At 51.4% G+C, this 20719-nt stretch overlaps 1 protein-coding gene across 3 annotated transcripts in view; it reads left to right on the top strand.

The window, feature by feature from the left end:
- The window catches only part of SNX27 (sorting nexin 27), a 34566-nt gene extending 13847 nt beyond the window's left edge, over nucleotides 1-20719 (top strand). For all 3 annotated transcript variants that reach the window (XM_063420323.1, XM_063420324.1, XM_063420321.1), the window contains 9 exons: nucleotides 209-273; nucleotides 1417-1521; nucleotides 5263-5341; nucleotides 7931-8094; nucleotides 13034-13123; nucleotides 14587-14736; nucleotides 16305-16433; nucleotides 18289-18348; nucleotides 20596-20719. In XM_063420323.1, the coding sequence (XP_063276393.1) occupies nucleotides 209-273; nucleotides 1417-1521; nucleotides 5263-5341; nucleotides 7931-8094; nucleotides 13034-13123; nucleotides 14587-14736; nucleotides 16305-16433; nucleotides 18289-18348; nucleotides 20596-20643 (890 nt within the window). In that variant the 3' untranslated portion in view covers nucleotides 20644-20719. The remainder of the gene's footprint in view (nucleotides 1-208; nucleotides 274-1416; nucleotides 1522-5262; nucleotides 5342-7930; nucleotides 8095-13033; nucleotides 13124-14586; nucleotides 14737-16304; nucleotides 16434-18288; nucleotides 18349-20595) is intronic.

Below are 20719 nucleotides of genomic sequence, written 5' to 3' on the forward strand. Positions count from 1 at the left end.
AGGATGAGCCGGGATGATGGGAAGGGGTTGCTGGGATGGCCCCAGAGGGGACATTCTGTGTGACACTCGGTGTGACACTCTGTGTGACACTCTGTGACATTTGTGTGACACTCGGTGTGACACTCGGTGTGACACTCAGTGTGACACTGTGACACTCAGTGTGACACTCGGTGTGACATTTGTGTGACATTTGTGTGACCCTCCTCAGTGTGCTCCATCCGGGTCATCGGCGAGAGCGACATCATGCAGGAGTTCCTGTCGGAGTCGGACGAGGTGGGTGACGTCACCCGCGGAATTCCCTGGAAAAATCCTTCCATGGAATGGCCAGGGCGGGAAAACCCCTCCTGTCCCACTGTCCCTGTCCCCAAGTGCCACATCCGGGGGGTTTGGGGACAATCCTGCCTGATTTTTGTGGGATTGGTCCAACAGAATTCCATGGAAGAAATCCCAAATGTTTCCAGGAATGGCCAAAGCTGGAAAAGCCCTCAGAACTCCTCGATCCAATCATCCTCAAGGCCACCCCAATCCGTGTCCCCAAGTGCCACATCCGTGGGGTTTGGGGACAATTCCAACAGTTTTTTTATGGGATTGGTCCAACAGAATTCCATGGGAAAACCTTCCATGGAATCATGGAAAAGTCCTTGGAGCTCCTCAGTCCAAATGTCCCCAAGTGCCACATCCATGGGGTTTGGGGACAATCCTGCCTGATTTTTATGGGATTGGTCCAACAGAATTCCATGGAAAAAATCCCAAAAGCTTCCATGGAATGGCCAAAGCTGGAAAAGCCCTCGGAGCTCTTTGGGTCCAACTGTCCCCAAGGCCACCCCTTCCCTGTCCCCAAGTGCCACATCCATGGGGTTTGGGGACAATTCCAACTGGTTTTGGTGGGATTGAGGCTTGGTCCAACAGAATTCCGTGGGAAAACCTTCCATGGAATCATGGAAAAGCCCTTGGAGCTCCTCAGTCCAAATGTCCCCAAGTGCCACATCCATGGGGTTTGGGGACAATTCCAACTGGTTTTTATAGGATTGAGGCTTGGTCCAACAGAATTCCATGGGAAAACATTTCCATGGAATCACAGAAAAGCCCTCAGAGATCCTCAGTCCAACTGTCCCCAAGTGCCACATCCGTGGGGTTTGGGGACAATCCCAACCAGTTTTTCTGGGATTGAGGCACCCCAAGCTCCCAGAATTCCTCCAAATCCTTCGGGATCCAGGGAACATTCCAGAATTCCAGAGGCTGAATCGATCCCAAAGCCCCAGTCTGGATGAATTCCATGGGGAAATTCCCCAAATATCCCTCACGAGAACAACCCAACCCCATCCCCAATCCCGGCCGGGGGTTCTGAGGGATCCCAAATCTCTGGAAAACCCAAATTCCCTGATTTTGGGGGATTTTCCCTGTTCTTCCCCCCAGAACTACAACGGCGTCTCGGACGTGGAGCTGCGGGTGGCGCTCCCGGACGTCACCACGGTCACGGTCAGGGTGAAGAAGAACAGCACCACGGACCAGGTGTACCAGGTGAGCCCTTCCCGCCTGGAGCCGCCTTCCCAGCGGGAATTTCCAGCCCCTCACCTGGAATTTCCTCTTTTCCACCTGGAACCCGCCTTCCCAGCGGGAATTTCCAGCCCCTCACCTGGAATTTCCTCTTTCCCACCTGCATTTTCCATCTTTTCCACCTGGAACCTCCTTCCCAGCGGGAATTTCCAGCCCCTCACCTGGAATTTCCTCTTTCCCACCTGGAATCTCCTTCCCAGCGGGAATTTCCACCCCTCACCTGGAATTTCCTCCTTTCCCACCTGGAATTTCCTCTTTCCCGCCTGGAATCTCCTTCCCAGCGGGAACTTCCAGCCCCTCACCTGCATTTTCCTCTTTCCCACCTGGAATTTCCTCTTTCCCACCTGGAATCTCCTTCCCAGCGGGAATTTCCAGCCCCTCACCTGCATTTTCCTCTTTCCCACCTGGAATCTCCTTCCCAGCGGGAATTTCCAGCCCCTCACCTGCATTTTCCTCTTTCCCACCTGGAACCTCCTTCCCAGCGGGAACTTCCACCCCTCACCTGGAATTTCCTCTTTCCCACCTGCATTTTCCATCTTTTCCACCTGGATTCTCCTTTCCCATCTGGAATTTCTATTCCCACCTGGATTTTCCTCTTTCCCACCGGGAATTTCCTTTTTCCCCACCTGGAATCTCCTTCCCAACGGGAATTTCCAGCCCCTACCTGCATTTCCCCACCCTCACCTGGATTTTCCTCTTTCCCACCTGGAATTTCCATCTTTTCCACCTGGAATCTCCTTCCCAATGGGAATTTCCAGCCCCTCACCTGGATTTTCCTCTTTCCCACCTGCATTTTCCTCTTTCCCACCTGGATTTTCCTCCTCTCCACTGGGATTTTCCATTCCCACCTGGAATTTCCTCTTTCCCACATGGATTTTCCTTTTTCCCCACCTGGAACCTCTTTCCCAGTGGGAATTTCCAGCCCCTCACCTGCATTTTCCTCTTTCCCACCTGGATTTTCCTCTTTTCTGCCTGGAATTTCCATCTTTTACTCTGGATTTTCCTCTTTCCCTCTGGATTTTCCTCTTTCCCACCTGGATTTTCCTCCTCTCCACTGGGATTTTCCATTCCCACCTGGAACCTCCTTCCCAATGGGAATTTCCAGCCCCTCACGTGCATTTTCCTCTTTCCCACCTGGATTTTCCTTTCCCACCTGGAACTTCCTTCCCCTCACCTCAGTTTTCTTTTCCCACCTGGATTTTCCATTCCCACGTGGATTTTCTTTTCTCACCTGGATTTTTCTCTTTCCTGCCTGGAATTTCCTTCCCCTCACCTCAATTTTCCTTTCCCACCTGGATTCTCTTTTCCCACCTGGATTTTCCATCTTTTCCTCTGGATTTTCCTTTTTCCCACCTGGAACTTCCTTCCCCTCACCTCAAATTTTCCTTTCCCACCTGGATTTTCCTCTCCTCCACCCGGATTTTCCATTCCCACCTGGAATTTCCTCTTTTCCACCTGGATTTTCCTTTCCCATCTGGATTTTCCGTCTTTTCCTCTGGATTTTCCTCTTTCCCACCTGGAACTTCCTTCCCCTCACCTCAAATTTTCCTTTCCCACCTGGAATTTCCTCTCCTCCACCCGGATTTTCCATTCCCTCTGGATTTTCTTTTCCCACCTGGATTTTCCTCTTTCCCACCTGGAATTTCCTTCCCCTCACCTCAATTTTCCTTTCCCACCTGGAATTTCCTCTCCTCCTTTCCTCCCCCGGATTTTCCTTTCCCTCTGGATTTTCTCTTCCCACCTGGATTTTCCATTCTCACCTGGATTTTCCTCCTTTCCCTCTGGATTTTCCTTTTTCCCACCTGGAATTTCCTTCCCGTCACCTCAGTTTTCTTTTCCCACCTGGATTTTCCTCTTTCTCACCTGGAACTTCCATCTTCTCACCTGGATTTTCCATCTTCTCACCTGGATTTTCCATTCCCACATGGATTTTCCATTCCCACATGGATTTTCCTCCTCCCTGACCTGGAATTCCCTTTCCCACCTGGATTTTCCTTTTCCCCACTTGGAATTTCCTTCCCCTCACCTCAGTTTTCCTTTCCCACCTGAATTTTCCATCTTTTCCTCTGGATTTTCCTGCTCCCTCACCTGCATTTTCCATTCTCACCTGGATTTTTCTCCTTTTCCTCTGGATTTTCCTTTTTCGTGCCTGGATTCTCCTTCCCCTCACCTCAATTTTCCTTTCCCACCTGGATTTTCCTTTCCTGCTGGATTTTCTCTTCCCACCTAGATTTTCCATTCTCACCTGGATTTTCATCTTCCCACGTGGATTCTCCTTTCCCACCTGCATTTTCCATCTTTTCCTCTGGATTTTCCTCCATTCCCACCTGGATTTTCCTTCCCCTCACCTCGATTTTCCTTTCCCACCCGGATTTCCCATTTTTTGAGCATTGGGATCCACTGCACCCACGGATTCCGGGGATTAAAACAGCGCAGGAAAAAGGAAATTAAAAGAGCAGGAACCCCGGAAATCCTGCGGATAACCGGGACGAGGAGCCAGCCCGGATTTACCACCACAATTCCAACGGGGTTTTCCGAGGTCAGGGAATTCCCGGGAATGCTGACCCCGCTCTCCCGGCCTTTTCCATGGCCAGGGAATTCCCGGGAATGCTGACCCCGCTCTCCTGGCCTTTTCCATGGCCAGGGAATTCCCGGGAATGCTGACCCCGCTCTCCCGGCCTTTTCCATGGCCAGGGAATTCCCGGGAATGCTGACCCCGCTCTCCCGGCCTTTTCCATGGCCAGGGAATTCCCGGGAATGCTGACCCCGCTCTCCCGGCCTTTTCCATGGCCAGGGAATTCCCGGGAATGCTGACCCCGCTCTCCCGGCCTTTTCCATGGAATTCCTGGGAATGCTGACCCCGCTCTCCCGGCCCTTTCCGAGGGATTCCCGGGAATGCTGACCCCGCTCTCCCGGCCTTTTCCGAGGTCAGGGAATTCCCGGGAATGCTGACCCCGCTCTCCCGGCCTTTTCCGAGGTCAGGGAATTCCCGGGAATGCTGACCCCGCTCTCCCGGCCTTTTCCGAGGAATTCCCGGGAATGCTGACCCCGCTCTCCCGGCCTTTTCCATGGAATTCCTGGGAATGCTGACCCCGCTCTCCCGGCCCTTTCCGAGGGATTCCCGGGAATGCTGACCCCGCTCTCCCGGCCTTTTCCATGGCCAGGGAATTCCCGGGAATGCTGACCCCGCTTTCCCGGCCTTTTCCGAGGTCAGGGAATTCCCGGGAATGCTGACCCCGCTGTCCCGGCCTTTTCCATGGAATTCCTGGGAATGCTGACCCCCGCTCTCCCGGCCTTTTCCATGGCCAGGGAATTCCCGGGAATGCTGACCCCGCTTTCCCGGCCTTTTCCATGGCCAGGGAATTCCCGGGAATGCTGACCCCGCTCTCCCGGCCTTTTCCATGGCCAGGAAATTCCCGGGAATGCTGACCCCGCTCTCCCGGCCTTTTCCGAGGTCAGGGAATTCCCGGGAATGCTGACCCCGCTCTCCCCGGCCTTTTCCGAGGTCAGGGAATTCCCGGGAATGCTGACCCCGCTCTCCCGGCCTTTTCCGAGGTCAGGGAATTCCTGGGAATGCTGACCCCGCTCTCCCGGCCTTTTCCGAGGTCAGGGAATTCCTGGGAATGCTGACCCCGCTCTCCCGGCCTTTTCCGAGGTCAGGGAATTCCCGGGAATGCTGACCCCCGCTCTCCCGGCCTTTTCCAGGCGGTGGCTGCCAAGGTGGGCATGGACAGCGTCACCGCCAACTACTTCGCCCTCTTCGAGGTCATCAACCACTCCTTCGGTGAGCCCCCAATTCCGGGGGGTTTTGGGGGAAAATCCTGGGAAAAAGGAACGGAGGGGATCCGGTGGGAGTGGGGAATTCCAGGAATTCCCAGCTGGGTTTGGGGGGAAAAAACCTGGGAAAAAGGGAACGGAGGGGATCCGGTGGGAGTGTGGAATTCCAGGGGGTTTTTGGGGGAAAAACCTGGGAAAAAGGGAACAGAGGGGATCCGGTGGGAGTGGGGAATTCCAGGAATTCTGGGGCTTTTGGGGGAAAATCCTGGGAAAAAGGGAACGGAGGGGATCCATTGGGAGTGGGGAATTCCAGGAATTCCCAGCCGGGTTTGGGATGATTCCAGGGATGGGGAATCCGTGGGGTAACCTGGTAGAGGGAAGGGTTTGTCCCTGAAATCCCCTGGAGCCAGGACGGGGAATCCTGGAATGGTTTGGGGTGGAAAAGATCCTCAGGGATCCTCAGGGATCCTCAGAGATCCTCAGAGATCCTCAGAGATCCTCAGAGATCCTCGGGATCTTGGGAGCTCCCTGTGTGATCCCAGCGTGATCCAGGCTGGGACTGGGCACTCCCAGGGACAGGGAATTGTCCTGGAAAAGCCCCCGGAGAGACCGAGGCCAGGCCCTGCAAACCCCTCCGGAGGATTTAGGAGCCGTTTTAGAGGGTTTGGCATTCTGGAAAGATTTGGGTCCATTTTGGAAGGATTTGGGTCCATTCTGGAATATTTGGGTCCATTCTAGAGAATTTAGGAGCCATTTTAGAGAATTTGGGTCCATTCTAGAAGGGTTTTGGTCCATGGTGGAAGGATTTTGCTCCATTCTGGAGGGTTTGAGTCCATTCTGGAAGGATTTGAGTCCATTCTGGAAGGATTTTGTTCATTCTGGAAGGATTTGAGTCCATTCTGGAAGGGTTTGGGTCCATTCTGGAGGATTTGGGACCATTCTAGAAGGATTTTGGCCCATTCTGGAAGGATTTGGGTCCATTCTGGAAGGATTTGGGTCCATTCTGGAGGATTTGGGTCCATTCTGGAAGGGTTTGGGTCCATTCTGGAGGATTTGGGTCCATTCTGGAAGGATTTGGGTCCATTCTGGAGGATTTGGGTCCATTCTGGAAGGATTTGGGTCCATTCTGGAAGGATTTGGGTCCATTCTGGAAGGATTTGGTGCATTCTGGAAGGACTCAGGATCATTTTTGAAGGTTCCCTGTGATAAAATCCCATTTTAAGGCCGATTTCTTGTCTCTGCTGTAATCCCCAACATTCCCTGCCCCTTTTTGTGTTCCCCAGTGCGGAAGTGGCCCCCAACGAGTTCCCCCACAAGCTCCACGTGCAGAATTACACCTGGGATTTTGGGGATGTTTCTCCAGATTCCAGGGGTTTGGGAGGGATTTGGGTCTATTCTGGAGGATTTGGGTCCATTCTAGAGAATTTAGGAGCCATTTTAGAGGGTTTGTGACCATTCTGAAGGGTTTGGGACCATTTTTAAAGCGATAAAATCCCATTTTAACCCATTTAATCTCATTTAAGGCCGATTTTTTTGCCTTTTTTGTGTTCCCCAGTGCGGAAGTGGCCCCCAACGAGTTCCCCCACAAGCTCCACGTGCAGAATTACACCTGGGATTTTGGGGATGTTTCTCCAGATTCCAGGGATTTGGGATCATTTTTGAAGGGTTTGGGATAATTTTTGAGGATTCAGGGATAAGTTTAGAAGATTTGGGGATAATTTTGGAGGATTTAGGAGCCATTCTGGAGGATTTGGGTCCATTCTAGAAGGACTTGGGGACCATTCTAGGGTATTTAGGTGCAATTTTCAAGGATTTGGGTCCATTCTGGAAGAACTCAGGATAGTTTTTGAAGGTTCCCTGTGACAAAATCCCATTTTATAACGCCGATTTTTTGCCTTTTTTGGGTCCCCAGTGCGGAAGCTGGCCCCCAACGAGTTCCCCACAAGCTCCATGTGCAGAATTTGGAATTTGGAATCCTTCTGGAGGATTTGGGTCCATTCTAGAAGGATTTGGGTCCATTCTGGAAGGATTTTGGTCCATTTTAGAGGGTTTGGGCCCATTCTGGATGATTTGGGACCATTTTTAAAGCGATAAAATCCCATTTTTAAAAGCGATTTTTGCCTTTTCTGTGTTCCCCAGTGCGGAAGTGGCCCCCAACGAGTTCCCCCATAAACTCTACGTGCAGAATTACACCTGGGATTTTGGGGATGTTTCTCCAGATTCCAGGGGTTTGGGAGGGATTTGGGACCATTCTGGAACTATCTGAGTCCATTCTTGAAGGATTTGGGTCCATTCTAGATAATTTAGGAACAATTTTAGAGGATTTGGGTCCATTCTGGAAGGATTTTGCTCCATTCTGGAAGGATTTGGGTCCATTTTGGAGGATTTAGGAGCCATTTTAGAGGCTTTGGGACGATTCTGGAGGATTTGGGATTATTCTGGAAGGTTTTGGGTCCATTTTAGAGGGTTTTGGTCCATTGTGGAAGGATTTTGCTCCATTCTGGAGGATTTGGGTCCATTCTGAAGGATTTAGGACCATTTTTAAAGCGATAAAATCCCATTTTAACCCCAATTTTTTCTCTTTTTGTGTCCCCAGTGCGGAAGCTGGCCCCCAACGAGTTCCCCCACAAGCTCTACGTGCAGAATTACACCTCGGCCGTGCCGGGGACGTGCCTGACGCTGCGCAAGTGGCTCTTCACCACCGAGGAGGAGGCGCTGCTCAACGACAACGACCTGGCCGTGGCCTACTTCTTCCACCAGGTACGGAATTCCCACCTGGAATTCCCACCTGGAATTCCCACCCGGAATATCCCACCTGGAATATCCCACCTGGAATTCCCACCTGGAATTCCCACCTGGAATTCCCACCCGGAATATCCCACCTGGAATATCCCACCCGGAATTCCCACCTGGAATATCCCACCTGGAATTCCCCTCCTGGAATATCCCACCTAAAAATCCCCACCTGGAATTCCCACCTGGAATTCCCACCTGGAATTCCCCACCTGGAATTCCCACCTGGAATTCCCCACCTGGAATTCCCACCTGGAATTCCCACCTGGAATTCCCCACCTGGAATTCCCACCTGGAATATCCCACCTGGAATTCCCACCTGGAATTCCCACCTGGAATTCCCACCTGGAATTCCCCACTCTGGGGTTGTTTTTGTGGGATTGGGGCACCCCAGAAATCCCGGGGCCACCTCGAGATCCCCCGGGTGAGGAATTCCCTTCCCTTTTTTCCTTTTTCCTTTTTCCCTTTTCCCCTTTTTCCCTTTTCCTTTTTTTCCCCTTTTTTCCCCTTTTTCCCCTTTTTCCCCTTTTTTCCCCCTTTTTCCCCCTTTTTTTCCCTTTTTTCCCCCTTTTTTCCCCCTTTTTTCCCCTTTTTTTCCCCTTTTTTCCCCTTTTTTCCCCTTTTTTCCCTTTTTTCCCCTTTTTCCCCTTTTTTCCCCTTTTTTTCCCCTTTTTTCCCCTTTTTTTCCCCTTTTTTTCCCCTTTTTTCCCCTTTTTTTCCCCTTTTTTCCCCCTTTTTTCCCCCTTTTTTCCCCCTTTTTCCCCCCCTTTTCCCCCCTTTTTGCCCCCTTTTCCCCCCTTTTTCCCCCCTTTTTTCCCCTTTTTTTCCCCTTTTTTCCCCTTTTTTCCCCTTTTTTTCCCCTTTTTTTCCCCTTTTTTTCCCCTTTTTTTCCCTTTTCCCCCCCTTTTTCCCCCCCTTTTTCCCCCCCTTTTTCCCCCCTTTTTCCCCCCTTTTTCCCCCCTTTTTTTCCCCCTTTTTTTTCCCCTTTTTTCCCCTTTTTCCCCCTTTTTTCCCCTTTTTCCCCCTTTTTTTCCCCCTTTTTTTCCCCCTTTTTTTCCCCCTTTTTTTCCCCCTTTTTTTCCCCCTTTTTTTCCCCCTTTTTTTCCCCCTTTTCTCCCCCCTTTTCTCCCCCCTTTTTTCCCCTCTTTTTCTCCCCCTTTTCCCCCTTTTTCCCCATTTTTTCTCCATTCTTTCCCCCTTTTTTCCCTCTTTCTTTTCCCTGTGGATACCCCAAAATGCAAATTTGGACAGGAAATTCCCCTTGGAGCCGTTTCGGGGCTGGAATTCGGGATCAGAGCCCCTGAGGGTGCAGCAGGAGGAGCCTCCCCCTCCTCCCATCCCAAATCCCCGGATTTTTCCTGGTTTTTCCCATTCTTTTCCCAGACTTTTCGCAGATTTTTCCTGGAGTTTCGTGGATTTTTTTGCGGATTTTTCCTGGAATTTCGTGGATTTTTTTGCGGATTTTTCCTGGAATTTCGTGGATTTTTTCGCTGATTTTTCCTGGAATTTCGTGGATTTTTTCGCAGATTTTTTTCTGGAATTTTGCAGATTTTATTTTGCGGATTTTACTTCGCGGATTTTTTTCACAGATTTTCACCGGATTTTTTTGTGGACTTTTCGTGGCTTTTAGCAGATCTTTTTGCAGATTTTTTTTTGCGGATTTTAGCGGATTTTTTCGCGGATTCTTTTTCCGGGCTTTTTTGCGGATCTTTGCGGAATTTTTTTTGCGGATTTTTTCACGGACTTTTCACGGGTTTTAGCAGGATTTATTCGCGGATTTTAGCAGAATTTTTTTTTCGCCGGATTTTTCTCGTGGATCTTTTCGCGGATTTTTTTTCCTGGAATTTCGCACATTTTTTAGCGGATTTTTCACGGATTTTTCGCGGATTTTAGCGGCATTTTCTTCGCGGATTTTTCCGCGGGTTTTTCCTGCAATTTCACGCTATTTTTTTTTTTTTTCCACGGGATTTTCACGGACTTTAGCGGATTTTTCTCGCGGATTTTCGCGGAATTTTTTTCGTGGATTTTTTCGCGGACTTTTCCTGGAATTTCGCGGATCTATTTCACGGATTTTAGCAGGATTTTTTCACGGACTTTAGCGGATTTTTCTCGCGGACTTTTCGCGGATTTTCGCAGATTTTTTTTTTAGCGGCTTTTTTGTGGGTTTTTCGCGGATCTATTTCGCGGATTTAAGCGGAATTTTTTTTCGCGGATTTTATCGGGGGGGGGTTTTGCGGATTTTAGCGGGATTTTTTTCGCGGATTTTAGGGGTTTTTGTTGTTGTTGTTTGTTTTTTTTTTTTAGCGGATTTTAGGAGATTTTTTTTCTTCGCGGATTTTAGCGGAATTTTTTTTTTGCGGATTTTAGCGGATTTTTTTTCGCGGATTTTAGCGGAAATTTTTTTTTGCGGATTTTAGCGGATTTTTTTTCGCGGATTTTAGCGGATTTTTAGCGGAACTTTCTTCTTTTTTTTGCGGATTTTAGCGGAATTTTTCTCATGGATTTTAGCGGTGGGTTTTTTTTCGCGGATTTTAGCAGTTGTTTTTTTTCGCGGATTTTAGCGGAATTTTTTTCACTGATTTTAGTGGATTTTTTTTCGGATTTTAGCGGATTTTTTTGCGGATTTTTTTCACGGATTTTTTTTTTCGTGGATTTTAGCGGATTTTTCTTCGCGGATTTTAGCGGATTTTTTTCCTTCGCGGATTTTAGCGGATTTTTTTTTTTTTCGCGGATTTTAGCGGATTTTTTTTCTTCGCGGATTTTTGCGGGTTTTTTTTTCGCGGATTTTAGCGGATTTTTTTTCTTCGCGGATTTTAGCGGATTTTTTTTTTTCGCGGATTTTAGCGGATTTTTTTTCTTCGCGGATTTTAGCGGTTTTTTTTTTCCCGCGGATTTTAGCGGGGTTTTTTTTTTTTCCGCGGATTTTAGCGGATTTTAGCGGATTTTTTTTTTTTTTTTTTTTTTTTTTTTTTTTTTTTTTTTTTTTTCGGATTTTTAGCGGGGTTTTTTCGCGGATTTTAGCGGGTTTTTTTTTTTCCCCCCGCGGAATTTAGCGGGTTTTTTTTTCGCGGATTTTTTTCGCGGATTTTTGCGGATTTTTTTTCTTCGCGGATTTTAGCGGTTTTTTTTCCCCCGCGGATTTTAGCGGGGTTTTTTTTTCCCGCGGATTTTAGCGGATTTTTTTTTTTTTTTTTTTTAAACGGATTTTAGCGGAAATTTTTTTTTTCCGCGGATTTTAGCGGGTTTTTTTTTTTTCGCGGATTTTAGCGGTGGTTTTTTTTTCCCCGCGGAATTTAGCGGGTTTTTTTTCGCGGATTTTTTTTCGCGGATTTTAGCGTGGGGTTTTTTTTGTGGTTTTTTTTTTTTTTTTTTTTTTTTTTTTTTTTTTTTTTTTTTTTTTTTTTTTTTTTTACGGATTTTAGCGGAAATTTCTTTTTTTTTCGCGGATTTTAGCGGATTTTTTTTCGCAGATTTTTAGCAGATTCTTTTTTCGCGGATTTTAGCGGTTTTTTTTCGCGGATTTTTTTTCGCGGATTTTAGCGGTTTTTTCCACGGACTTTTCGCGGATTTTAGCGGATTTTTCTCGTGAATTTTTCTCGCGGGTTTTTCACAGATTTTTTAAAGTGGGTTTTTCGCAGACTTTTTGTGGCTTTTAGCAGAATTTTTTTCACAGAATTTAGCAGATTTTTTTTTCGCGGATTTTTCTTGCGGACTTTTCACGGATTTTAGTGGAATTTTTTTTCCCGGATTTTCTCACGGGCTTTTTTTTCCGCAGATTATTCCTGGAATTCGGTGGGTTTTTTCGCGGCTTTTTTCGTGGATTTTCGCAGATTTTTTAAGCGGGTTTTTGACTGACTTTTCACGGATTTTAGCGACTTTTTGCGGATTTTTTTTTCGCGGACTTTTCTCACGGATTTTAGTGGAATTTTTTTTTGCGGATTTTTGCGGAATTTCTTTCCCGGATTTTCACAGACTTTTTTTCGTGGATTTTCTCACGGGCTTTTTCGCGGATTTTTTCGCAGATTATTCCTGGAATTTCACGGATTTTTTTGCGGATTTTTGCAGATTTTTAAGCGGCTTTTGAGCGGGTTTTTCGCAGACTTTCGTGGTTTTTTTTAGCGGATTTTTCACTGACATTTCGCGTAATTTTTCGTGGATTTTTCGCGGACTTTTTGCGGATTTTTTTTTCGCGGATTTTTCTCACGGACTTTTCTCGCGGATTTTAGCGGATTTTTTTCACGGATTTTCTCACGGGCTTTTTCGCTGATTATTCCCTGGAATTTCACAGATTTTTTTCGCGGATTTTTCGCGGATTTTTGCAGATTTTTTAGCGGCTTTTGAGCGGGTTTTTTGCAGACTTTCGCGGATTTTTTTAGCGGTTTTTCGCGGATTTTTTTCCCGGATTTTTCCTGGAATTTCGCAGGTTTTTCACGGATTTTTAAGCGGGTTTTTCACTGACTTTTCACGGATTTTAGCGGAATTTTTTTCATGGGTTTTTCTCGGATTTTTCACTGACATTTTGGGTGATTTTTCACGGATTTTTTTAGCGGGTTTTTCACGGGCTTTAGCGGATTTTTTTTTTTTTTTTTTTTTTTTTTTTTTTTTTTTTCCCAGATTTTTTCGCGGACTTTTCAGCAGAATTTTTTTTGCGGATTTTTCCTGGAATTTTGCGGTTTTTATTACGGACCTTTTTCACGGATTTTTCCTGGAATATCGCGGATTTTTTCGTGGATTTTTTTCGCGAATTTTTCCTGGAATTTCGCAGATTTTTTTGCGGACTTTTTCCATAGATTTTTCCTGGCATTTCCCGGACCTTTCCTGGACCTTTCCTGGACTTCTTTCCAATTTTTCTCAGATTTTTCCCGGATTTTTCCCAGACTTTTCCCATTATTTTTCCCATCCCCAGGCCGTCGATGACGTCAAGAAAGGCTACATCAAAGCCGAGGAGAAATCCTACCAGCTGCAGAAGCTGTGCGAGCAGAGGAAGATGGTCATGGTGAGATTCCCGGGATTTTCAGAGAATTCCGGGCATTTCCCGGCCCTGGGCTGGAGGGAACGGCCCTGCCGGGGAAGGGATCCCAAACTGGAATTTTGAGTTCTTCCCAAAAATCAAAAACAAAACCAAATTCCCTGTGCTGGGATAGGTTGGGGTATTTGGGGATAAATTGGATATTTGGGGATAAATTGGATATTTGGGGATAAATTGGATATTTGGGGATAAATTGGATATTTGGGATGGGTTGGGTTTTTTTGGGATAGGCTGGGGTTTTTTGGGATGGGTTGGGGTTTTTTGGGATGGGTTGGGGTTTTTTTGGGATAGGTTGGGGTTTTTTGGGATGGGTTGGGATTTTTTGGGATAGGTTGGGGTTTTTTTGGGATGGGTTGGGGTTTTTTGGGATAGGTTGGGTTTTTTGGGATAGGTTGGGGTTTTTTGGGATGGGTTGGGGTTTTTTTGGGATGGGTTGGGGGTTTTTTGGGATAGGTTGGGGTTTTTTGGGATGGGTTGGGGTTTTTTGGGATAGGTTGGGGTTTTTTGGGATAGGTTGGGGTTTTTTTGGGATAGGTTGGGGTTTTTTGGGATGGGTTGGGGTTTTTTGGGATAGGTGGGTTTTTTTGGGATGGGTTGGGGTTTTTTGGGATGGGTTGAGGTTTTTTGGGATAGGTTGGGGTTTTTTTGGGATGGGTTGAGGTTTTTTGGGATAGGTTGGAGTTTTTTTGGGATGGGTTGGGGTTTTTTGGGATAGGTTGGGTATTTAGGATCAATTGGATATTTGGGATGAACCTCCCACTATCCCAGGCTGCTCCAAGCCTCACAACCCATCCTTGAACATTTCCTGGGATGGGGAATCCCAGTGACTGCCAATGACTCCCAGTGACTCCCAGTGACTCCCCAGAGTCCCGGTCACTCCCGGTGACTCCCAGTGACTCCCTGGAATGCCAGTGCCCCCCAGTGCCTCCCAGTGCCCCCCAGTGCCTCCCAGTGCCCCTCAGTGCCCCTCGATGATCACCCGATGACCCCCCAGTGCCCCCCAGTGGCTCCCAGTGCCCCCTGGTGCCCCCCTCATGACTCCCCAGTGCTCTTAATAACCCCCTGGTGCCTCCCAGTGCCCCCACTGAGCCCCCAGTGCCCCCCAATGCCCTCCAGTGCCCCTGATGACCCCCTGGTGACCCCCCAGTGATCCCCTGGTGCCCCCACTGACCCCCCAGTGCCTCCCAGTGACGCCCCAGTGCCTCCCAGTGACCCCCGGTGACCCCCAGTGCCCCCTGATGACCGCCCGATGACCCCCCCAGTGACGCCCCAGTGCCCCTGATGACCCCCAGTGCCCCTGATGACCCCCTGGTGACCTCCAGTGCCCCCCGATGACCCCCCAGTGCTCCCAGTGCCCCCAGTAACCCCCCGGTGCCCCCCAGTGCCCCCAGTAACCCCCCAGTGCCCCCAGTAACCCCCGGTGCCCGCAGTACCTGACGATGCTGCGCACGTGCGAGGGCTACAACGAGATCACCTTCCCGCACTGCTCGTGCGACTCGCGCCGCAAGGGCCACGTCATCTCCGCCATCAGCATCCGCCACTTCAAACTGCACGCCTGCACCGAGGAGGGGCAGCTGGAGGTACGGGGACACCGGGACACGGGGACACGGGGACACGGGGACACGGGGACAGCGGGGACAGCGGGGACACCGGGGACACGGGGACAGCAGGGGCACTGGGGACAGCGGGGACACAGGGGACACTGGGGACACCGGGGACACGGGGACACCGGGGATACCGGGGACACTGGGGACACCGGGGATCTGCGCCAGGGACACCAGGGATACCGGGGAGCTGCACCGGGATGGGCCCTGGGATCGGAGCTGAGGGACCGGGATCATCCCTGAATCCCTGGGATCGTCCCTGAGGGACCGGGATCATCCCTGGGATTGTCCCTGAGTGCCCGGGATCATCCCCAAATCCCCGGGATCATCCCCGCATTCCTGGGATCGTCCCTGAATCCCTGAAATCACCCCCAAACCCCCGGGATCATCCCCAACTCCCTGGAATCATGCCCAAAGCCCCGGGATCGTCCCCAAATCCGTGGGATCGTCCCCAAATCCGTGGGATCGTCCCCAAATCGCTGGGATCATCCCCAAATCCCCGAATCTTTGGGATCTCCCCAAGCAGGGATTAGGGCAGCGCAGCCCTCTCCGGTGATCCCAGCTCGCAGGGGTTGGAAACTCTGGGGATCCTGGCTCCCAAGGATTGGGAATTCAGGGGATCCCAGCTCACGGGGGTTGGGAATTCCCACAGATCCAAAGGATTCCGGCTCTCTGAGGTTGGGAATTCCAGGGATCCCGGCTCACAGGGTTTGGGAATTCCCACAGATCCAGGGGATCCTGACTCACAGGGTTTGGGAATTCCCACAGATCCAGGGGATCCCGGCCTGACTGAGGTTGGAAATATGGGTGATCCCGCCTCACAGGAATTGGGAATTTGGGTGATCCCGGCTCACTGGGGTTGGGAATTCCCACAGATCCAGGGGATCCTGGGTCATGGGGATTGGGAATTCTGGGGATCCCAGCTCCCAAGGATTGGGAATTCAGGGGATCCCAGCTCACAGGGATTGGGAATTCCCACAGATCCAGGGGATCCTGGCTCATGGGGATTGGGAATTCTGGGGATCCCGGCTCACAGGGTTTGGGAATTCCCCCAGATCCAGGGGATCCTGGCTCACAGGGATTGGGAATTCCAGTGATCCTGGCTCATGGGGATTGGGAATTCCGGGGATCCCAGCTCACAGGGATTGGGAATCCCAGGGATCCCAGCTCCCACGTTTTGGGAATTCTGGGGATCCCGGCTCCCAGGGTTTGGGAATTCCAGTGATCCCAGCTCACAGGGATTGGGAATTCCAGTGATCCCAGCTCACGGGAATTGGGAATCCCGGGGATCCCAGCTCACGGGGATTGGGAATCCCGGGGATCCCAGCTCCCAGGGTTTGGGAATTTGGCTGATCCCGGCTCCCAGGGTTTGGGAATCCCGGTGATCCCGGCTCCCGTGGTTTGGGAATTTGGCTGATCCTGGCACCCAGGGATTGGAATCCCGGGGATCCCAGCTCACAGCGATTGGGAATTTGGCTGATCCCGGCTCCCAGGGGTTGGGAATCCCGGTGATCCCGGCTCACGGGGATTGGGAATTCCCACAGAACCAGGTGATCGCGTTCCAGTGGGAGGAGATGCAGCGCTGGGACACGGACGAGGAGGGCATGGCCTTCTGCTTCGAGTACGCGCGCGCCGAGAAGAAACCGCGCTGGGTGAAGATCTTCACCCCCTACGTGAGTCCCGGGAGCTGGGAACGGGCTGGGGAGGGTCCTGATCCCACCCGGAATTCCCTGGAACGGGCTGGGGAGGGTCCTGATCCCACCCGGAATTCCCTGGGAACGGGCTGGGGAGGGTCCTGATCCCGCCCGGAATTCCCTGGAACGGGCTGGGGAGGGTCCTGATCCCACCCGGAATTCCCTGGGAACGGGCTGGGGGATTGTCCTGAATCCCGCCCGGAATTCCCTGGGAAGGGGATGGGGAGGGTCCTGATCCCACCCGGAATTCCCTGGGAACGGGCTGGGGAGGGTCCTGATCCCACACGGAATTCCCTGGAACAGGCTGGTGGATTGTCCTGAATCCCGCCCGGAATTCCCTGGAATGGGCTGGGGAGGGTCCTGATCCCGCCTGGAATTCCCTGGAATGGGCTGGGGAGGGTCCTGATCCCGCCCGGAATTCCCTGGGAACGGGCTGGGGAGGGTCCTGATCCCGCCTGGAATTCCCTGGGAACGGGATGGGGAGGGTCCTGATCCCGCCCGGAATTCCTGCAAATGGGATGGGGAGGGTCCTGATCCCACCTGGAATTCCCTGGGAACGGGCTGGGGGAGGGTCCTGAATCCCACCCGGAATTCCCTCAAATCCTGCCTGGAATTCCCTGGGAATGGGATGGGGGAGGGTCCTGAATCCTGCCTGGAAATCCCTGGGAATGGGATGGGGGAGTGTCCAGAATTCCCTCAGATCCCACCTGGAATCCTCTCAGATCCTGCCCGGAATCCTCTCAGATGCAGCCCAGAATTCCCTCAGATCCCACCTGGAATTCCCTCAAATCCCATCCTGAATTCCCTCAAATCCCATCCTGAATTCCCTCAAATCCCACCCGGAATTCCCTCAGATCCCACCTGGAATTCCCTCAAATCCCATCCTGAATTCCCTGGGTTATGGGATGTGTGAGTGTCCTGATCCCACCCGGAATTCCCTCAGATCCAGAACTCCCCACGGGACCCAGCAGCTCCCGGCCCTGATCCGGAGCTCCCAATCCCTCCGGGATCCCCCAGGTCCCCTCCGGATCCCCTCCCTCCCCCCGGATCTCCTGAATTTTCCCTGGATTTTCCCTGGATTTCCCCTGGATTTCCCCTGGATTTCCCCTGGATCTCCCCTGGATCTCCCCTGGATCTCCCCTGGATTTTCCCTGGATTTTCCCTGGGTTTCCCCTGGATTTCCCTGGATTTCCCCTGGATTTCCCCTGGATCTCCCCTGGATCTCCCCTGGATCTCCCCTGGATTTTCCCTGGATTTTCCCTGGGTTTCCCCTGGGTTTCCCCTGGATTTCCCCTGGATTTCCCCTGGTTTTCTCCTGGATTTCCCCTGGATTTCCCTGGATTTCCCCTGGCTTTTCCCTGGAATTCCCCTGGAATTCCCCTGGAATTCCCCTGGATTTTCCCTGGATTTCCCCTGGATTTCCCCTGGATTTCCCCTGGATTTCCCCTGGATTTCCCCTGGATTTTCCCTGGATTTTCCCTGGATTTCCCTGGGTTTCCCCTGGGTTTCCCCTGGGTTTCCCCTGGATTTCCCTGGATTTCCCCTGGATTTCCCTGGATTTTCCCTGGATTTTCCCTGGATTTCCCCTGGATTTCCCCTGGATTTCCCCTGGATTTTCCCTGGATTTTCCCTGGATTTCCCTGGATTTCCCTGGATTTCCCCTGGATTTCCCCTGGATTTCCCCTGGATTTCCCCTGGGTTTTCCTGGATTTTCCCTGGATTTTCCCCGGATTTCCCCTGGATTTTTCCCGGATTTTCCCTGGATTCCCCCTGGATTTTCCCTGGATTTCCCCTGGATTTCCCTGGATCCCCTGATTCCCGTTTTTCCCCACAGTTCAATTACATGCACGAGTGCTTCGAGCGAGTGTTCTGCGAGCTCAAGTGGAGGAAGGAGGTGAGAATTCCAAACTTTTCCCTTTCCCGGGCTCTGCCTCCCACAGGGAGAGGCCGGAGAATCCTGGGATGGGGAATGTGGGATGTGCTCCTCGAAATCCTGGAATTCCGAGCGCCCAGGGAGGGATTGGGGCTGGGAATGGGGAATGGGGCTGGGAATGGGAATGGATCTGGGAATGGGAATGGGGCTGGGAATGGGGCTGGAAATGGAGCTGGAAATGGAGCTGGGAATGGGGGAATGGGGCTGGGAATGGATCTGGGAATGGAGTTGGAAATGCAGGAATGGATCTGGGAATGCAGAAGGGAATGGATTTGGGAATGGATCTGGGAATGGATCCAGGAATGGAGCTGGGACTGCAGGAATGGGTCCAGGAATGGAGCTGGGAATGCAGCAGGGAATGTGGATCTGAGAATGCAGGAGGGAGTGGATCTGGTTTAGGGGGAAGAGCTGGGAGCAGTGGGAGAACTGGGAGCAATGGGAGAACTGGGAGCAGTGGGAGAACTGGGAGCAATGGGAGAACTGGGAGCAGTGGGAGAACTGGGAGCAGTGGGAGAACTGGGAGCAGTGGGAGAACTGGGAGCAATGGGAGAACTGGGAGCAGTGGGAGAACTGGGAGCAGTGGGAGAACTGGGAGCAGTGGGAGAACTGGGAGCAGTGGGAGAACTGGGAGCAGTGGGGAGCAGGGCAGAGCAGGTCGGACACTTTGCAAATCCAGCACCTCGTGCTTGGGAGCCTTGGGGTTCCCATGGGAACGGGATCCCGGGAGGATCCTGGGGTGATCCATCCCAGGGTGATCCTGGGGTGATCCTGGGGTGATCCATCCCGGGGTGATCCCAGGGTGATCCTGACATGTCCCTTCCCAGTGGGATGAGGGGACTGTGGTTCCTCGGGACGCTGGAATGTCCTGGGATGGACACGGTGACCCCTGGGATGAGGGACACAGGGACAGTGGGACATGGGGACACAGGGACAGTGGGACACAGGGACACAGGGACAGTGGGACATGGGGACACAGGGACACAGGGACAGTGGGACACGGGGACAGTGGGACACAGGGACACGGGGACAGTGGGACACAGGGACAGTGGGACACGGGGACAGAGGGACACAGGGACACGGGGACAGTGGGACAGAGGGACACAGGGACAGTGGGACAGAGGGACACAGGGACATGGGGACAGTGGGACACAGGGACAGTGGGACACAGGGACAGTGGGACACAGGGACAGGGGCACAGAGGGCTGGGAACCCTCGGCACGTCCTTGCCCCAAAGAGCAGGAGAAGCAGCCCTGGAAGAGCTTCCTGGGCTATCCCTGGTGGGATCCCAGATTTCCCAGGGAAAGAGGGCCCCAAAGTCCCGGGGTTGGGAAAAAACATTCCAGGCCCATTCCAGGCCCAATCCAGGCCCATTCCAGGCCCATTCCAGGCCCATTCCAGGCCCATTCCAAGTGGGATTGGAATCAGAATTGGGATCGGAATCGGGATTGAAATCAGAATTGGAATTGGGATTGGGATTGAGATCAGGATTGGGATTGGGATTGGGGTTGGAATTGGAATCAGGATTAAAATCAGAATTCAAATTGGGATTGGGATTGGAATTAGGATTGAAATAAGAATTGGAATTGGAATTGGAGTCAGGATCAAAATCAGAATTGGGATTGGGATTGGAGATTAGGATGAGGACTGGGATCAGGATCAGAATCAGGATTGGGATTGGGATCAGGATCAGGATTGGGATCGGGATCAGGATCGGGATCAGGATCGGGATCAGGATCAGGATCAGGATTGGGATCAGGATCGGGATCAGGATCAGGATTGGGATCAGGATCAGGGATCGGGATCTGGATCAGGATCTGGATCGGGATCAGGATCTGGATTGGGATCAGGATTGGGATCAGGATCAGGATCTGGATTGGGATCAGGATCTGGATTGGGATCAGGATCAGGATCAGGATTGGGATCAGGATCTGGATTGGGATCAGGATCAGTATTGGGATCAGGATCAGGATTGGGATCAGGATCTGGATTGGGATCAGGATCGGGATCAGGATCAGGATCGGGATCAGGATTGGGATCAGGATCGGGATCAGGATTGGGATCAGGATCGGGATCAGGATTGGGATCAGGTCTCTCTGCCGTGTCTCAGCCCCTCCCAGTCTCTCCCAGTCTCTCCCAGTCCCTCCCAGTCCCATTTTCCCGGGATTTTCCCGTTTTCCCCGCTCCCCTCACCCCTCCCTTCTCTTGCAGAACCTTTTCCAGCTGGTCCGGTCACAGCAAAGGGACGCGGCCACTTAACCCGGGAGCTTCCCAGGAATCCCAAAAATCCCTTTATTGTATTAAAGCCCCCAAACTAAATCTCATTAATTCCGAA

This window comes from Prinia subflava, chromosome 31 (assembly GCF_021018805.1).
Source record: "Prinia subflava isolate CZ2003 ecotype Zambia chromosome 31, Cam_Psub_1.2, whole genome shotgun sequence".
Classification (NCBI taxonomy): Eukaryota; Metazoa; Chordata; class Aves; order Passeriformes; family Cisticolidae; genus Prinia; species Prinia subflava.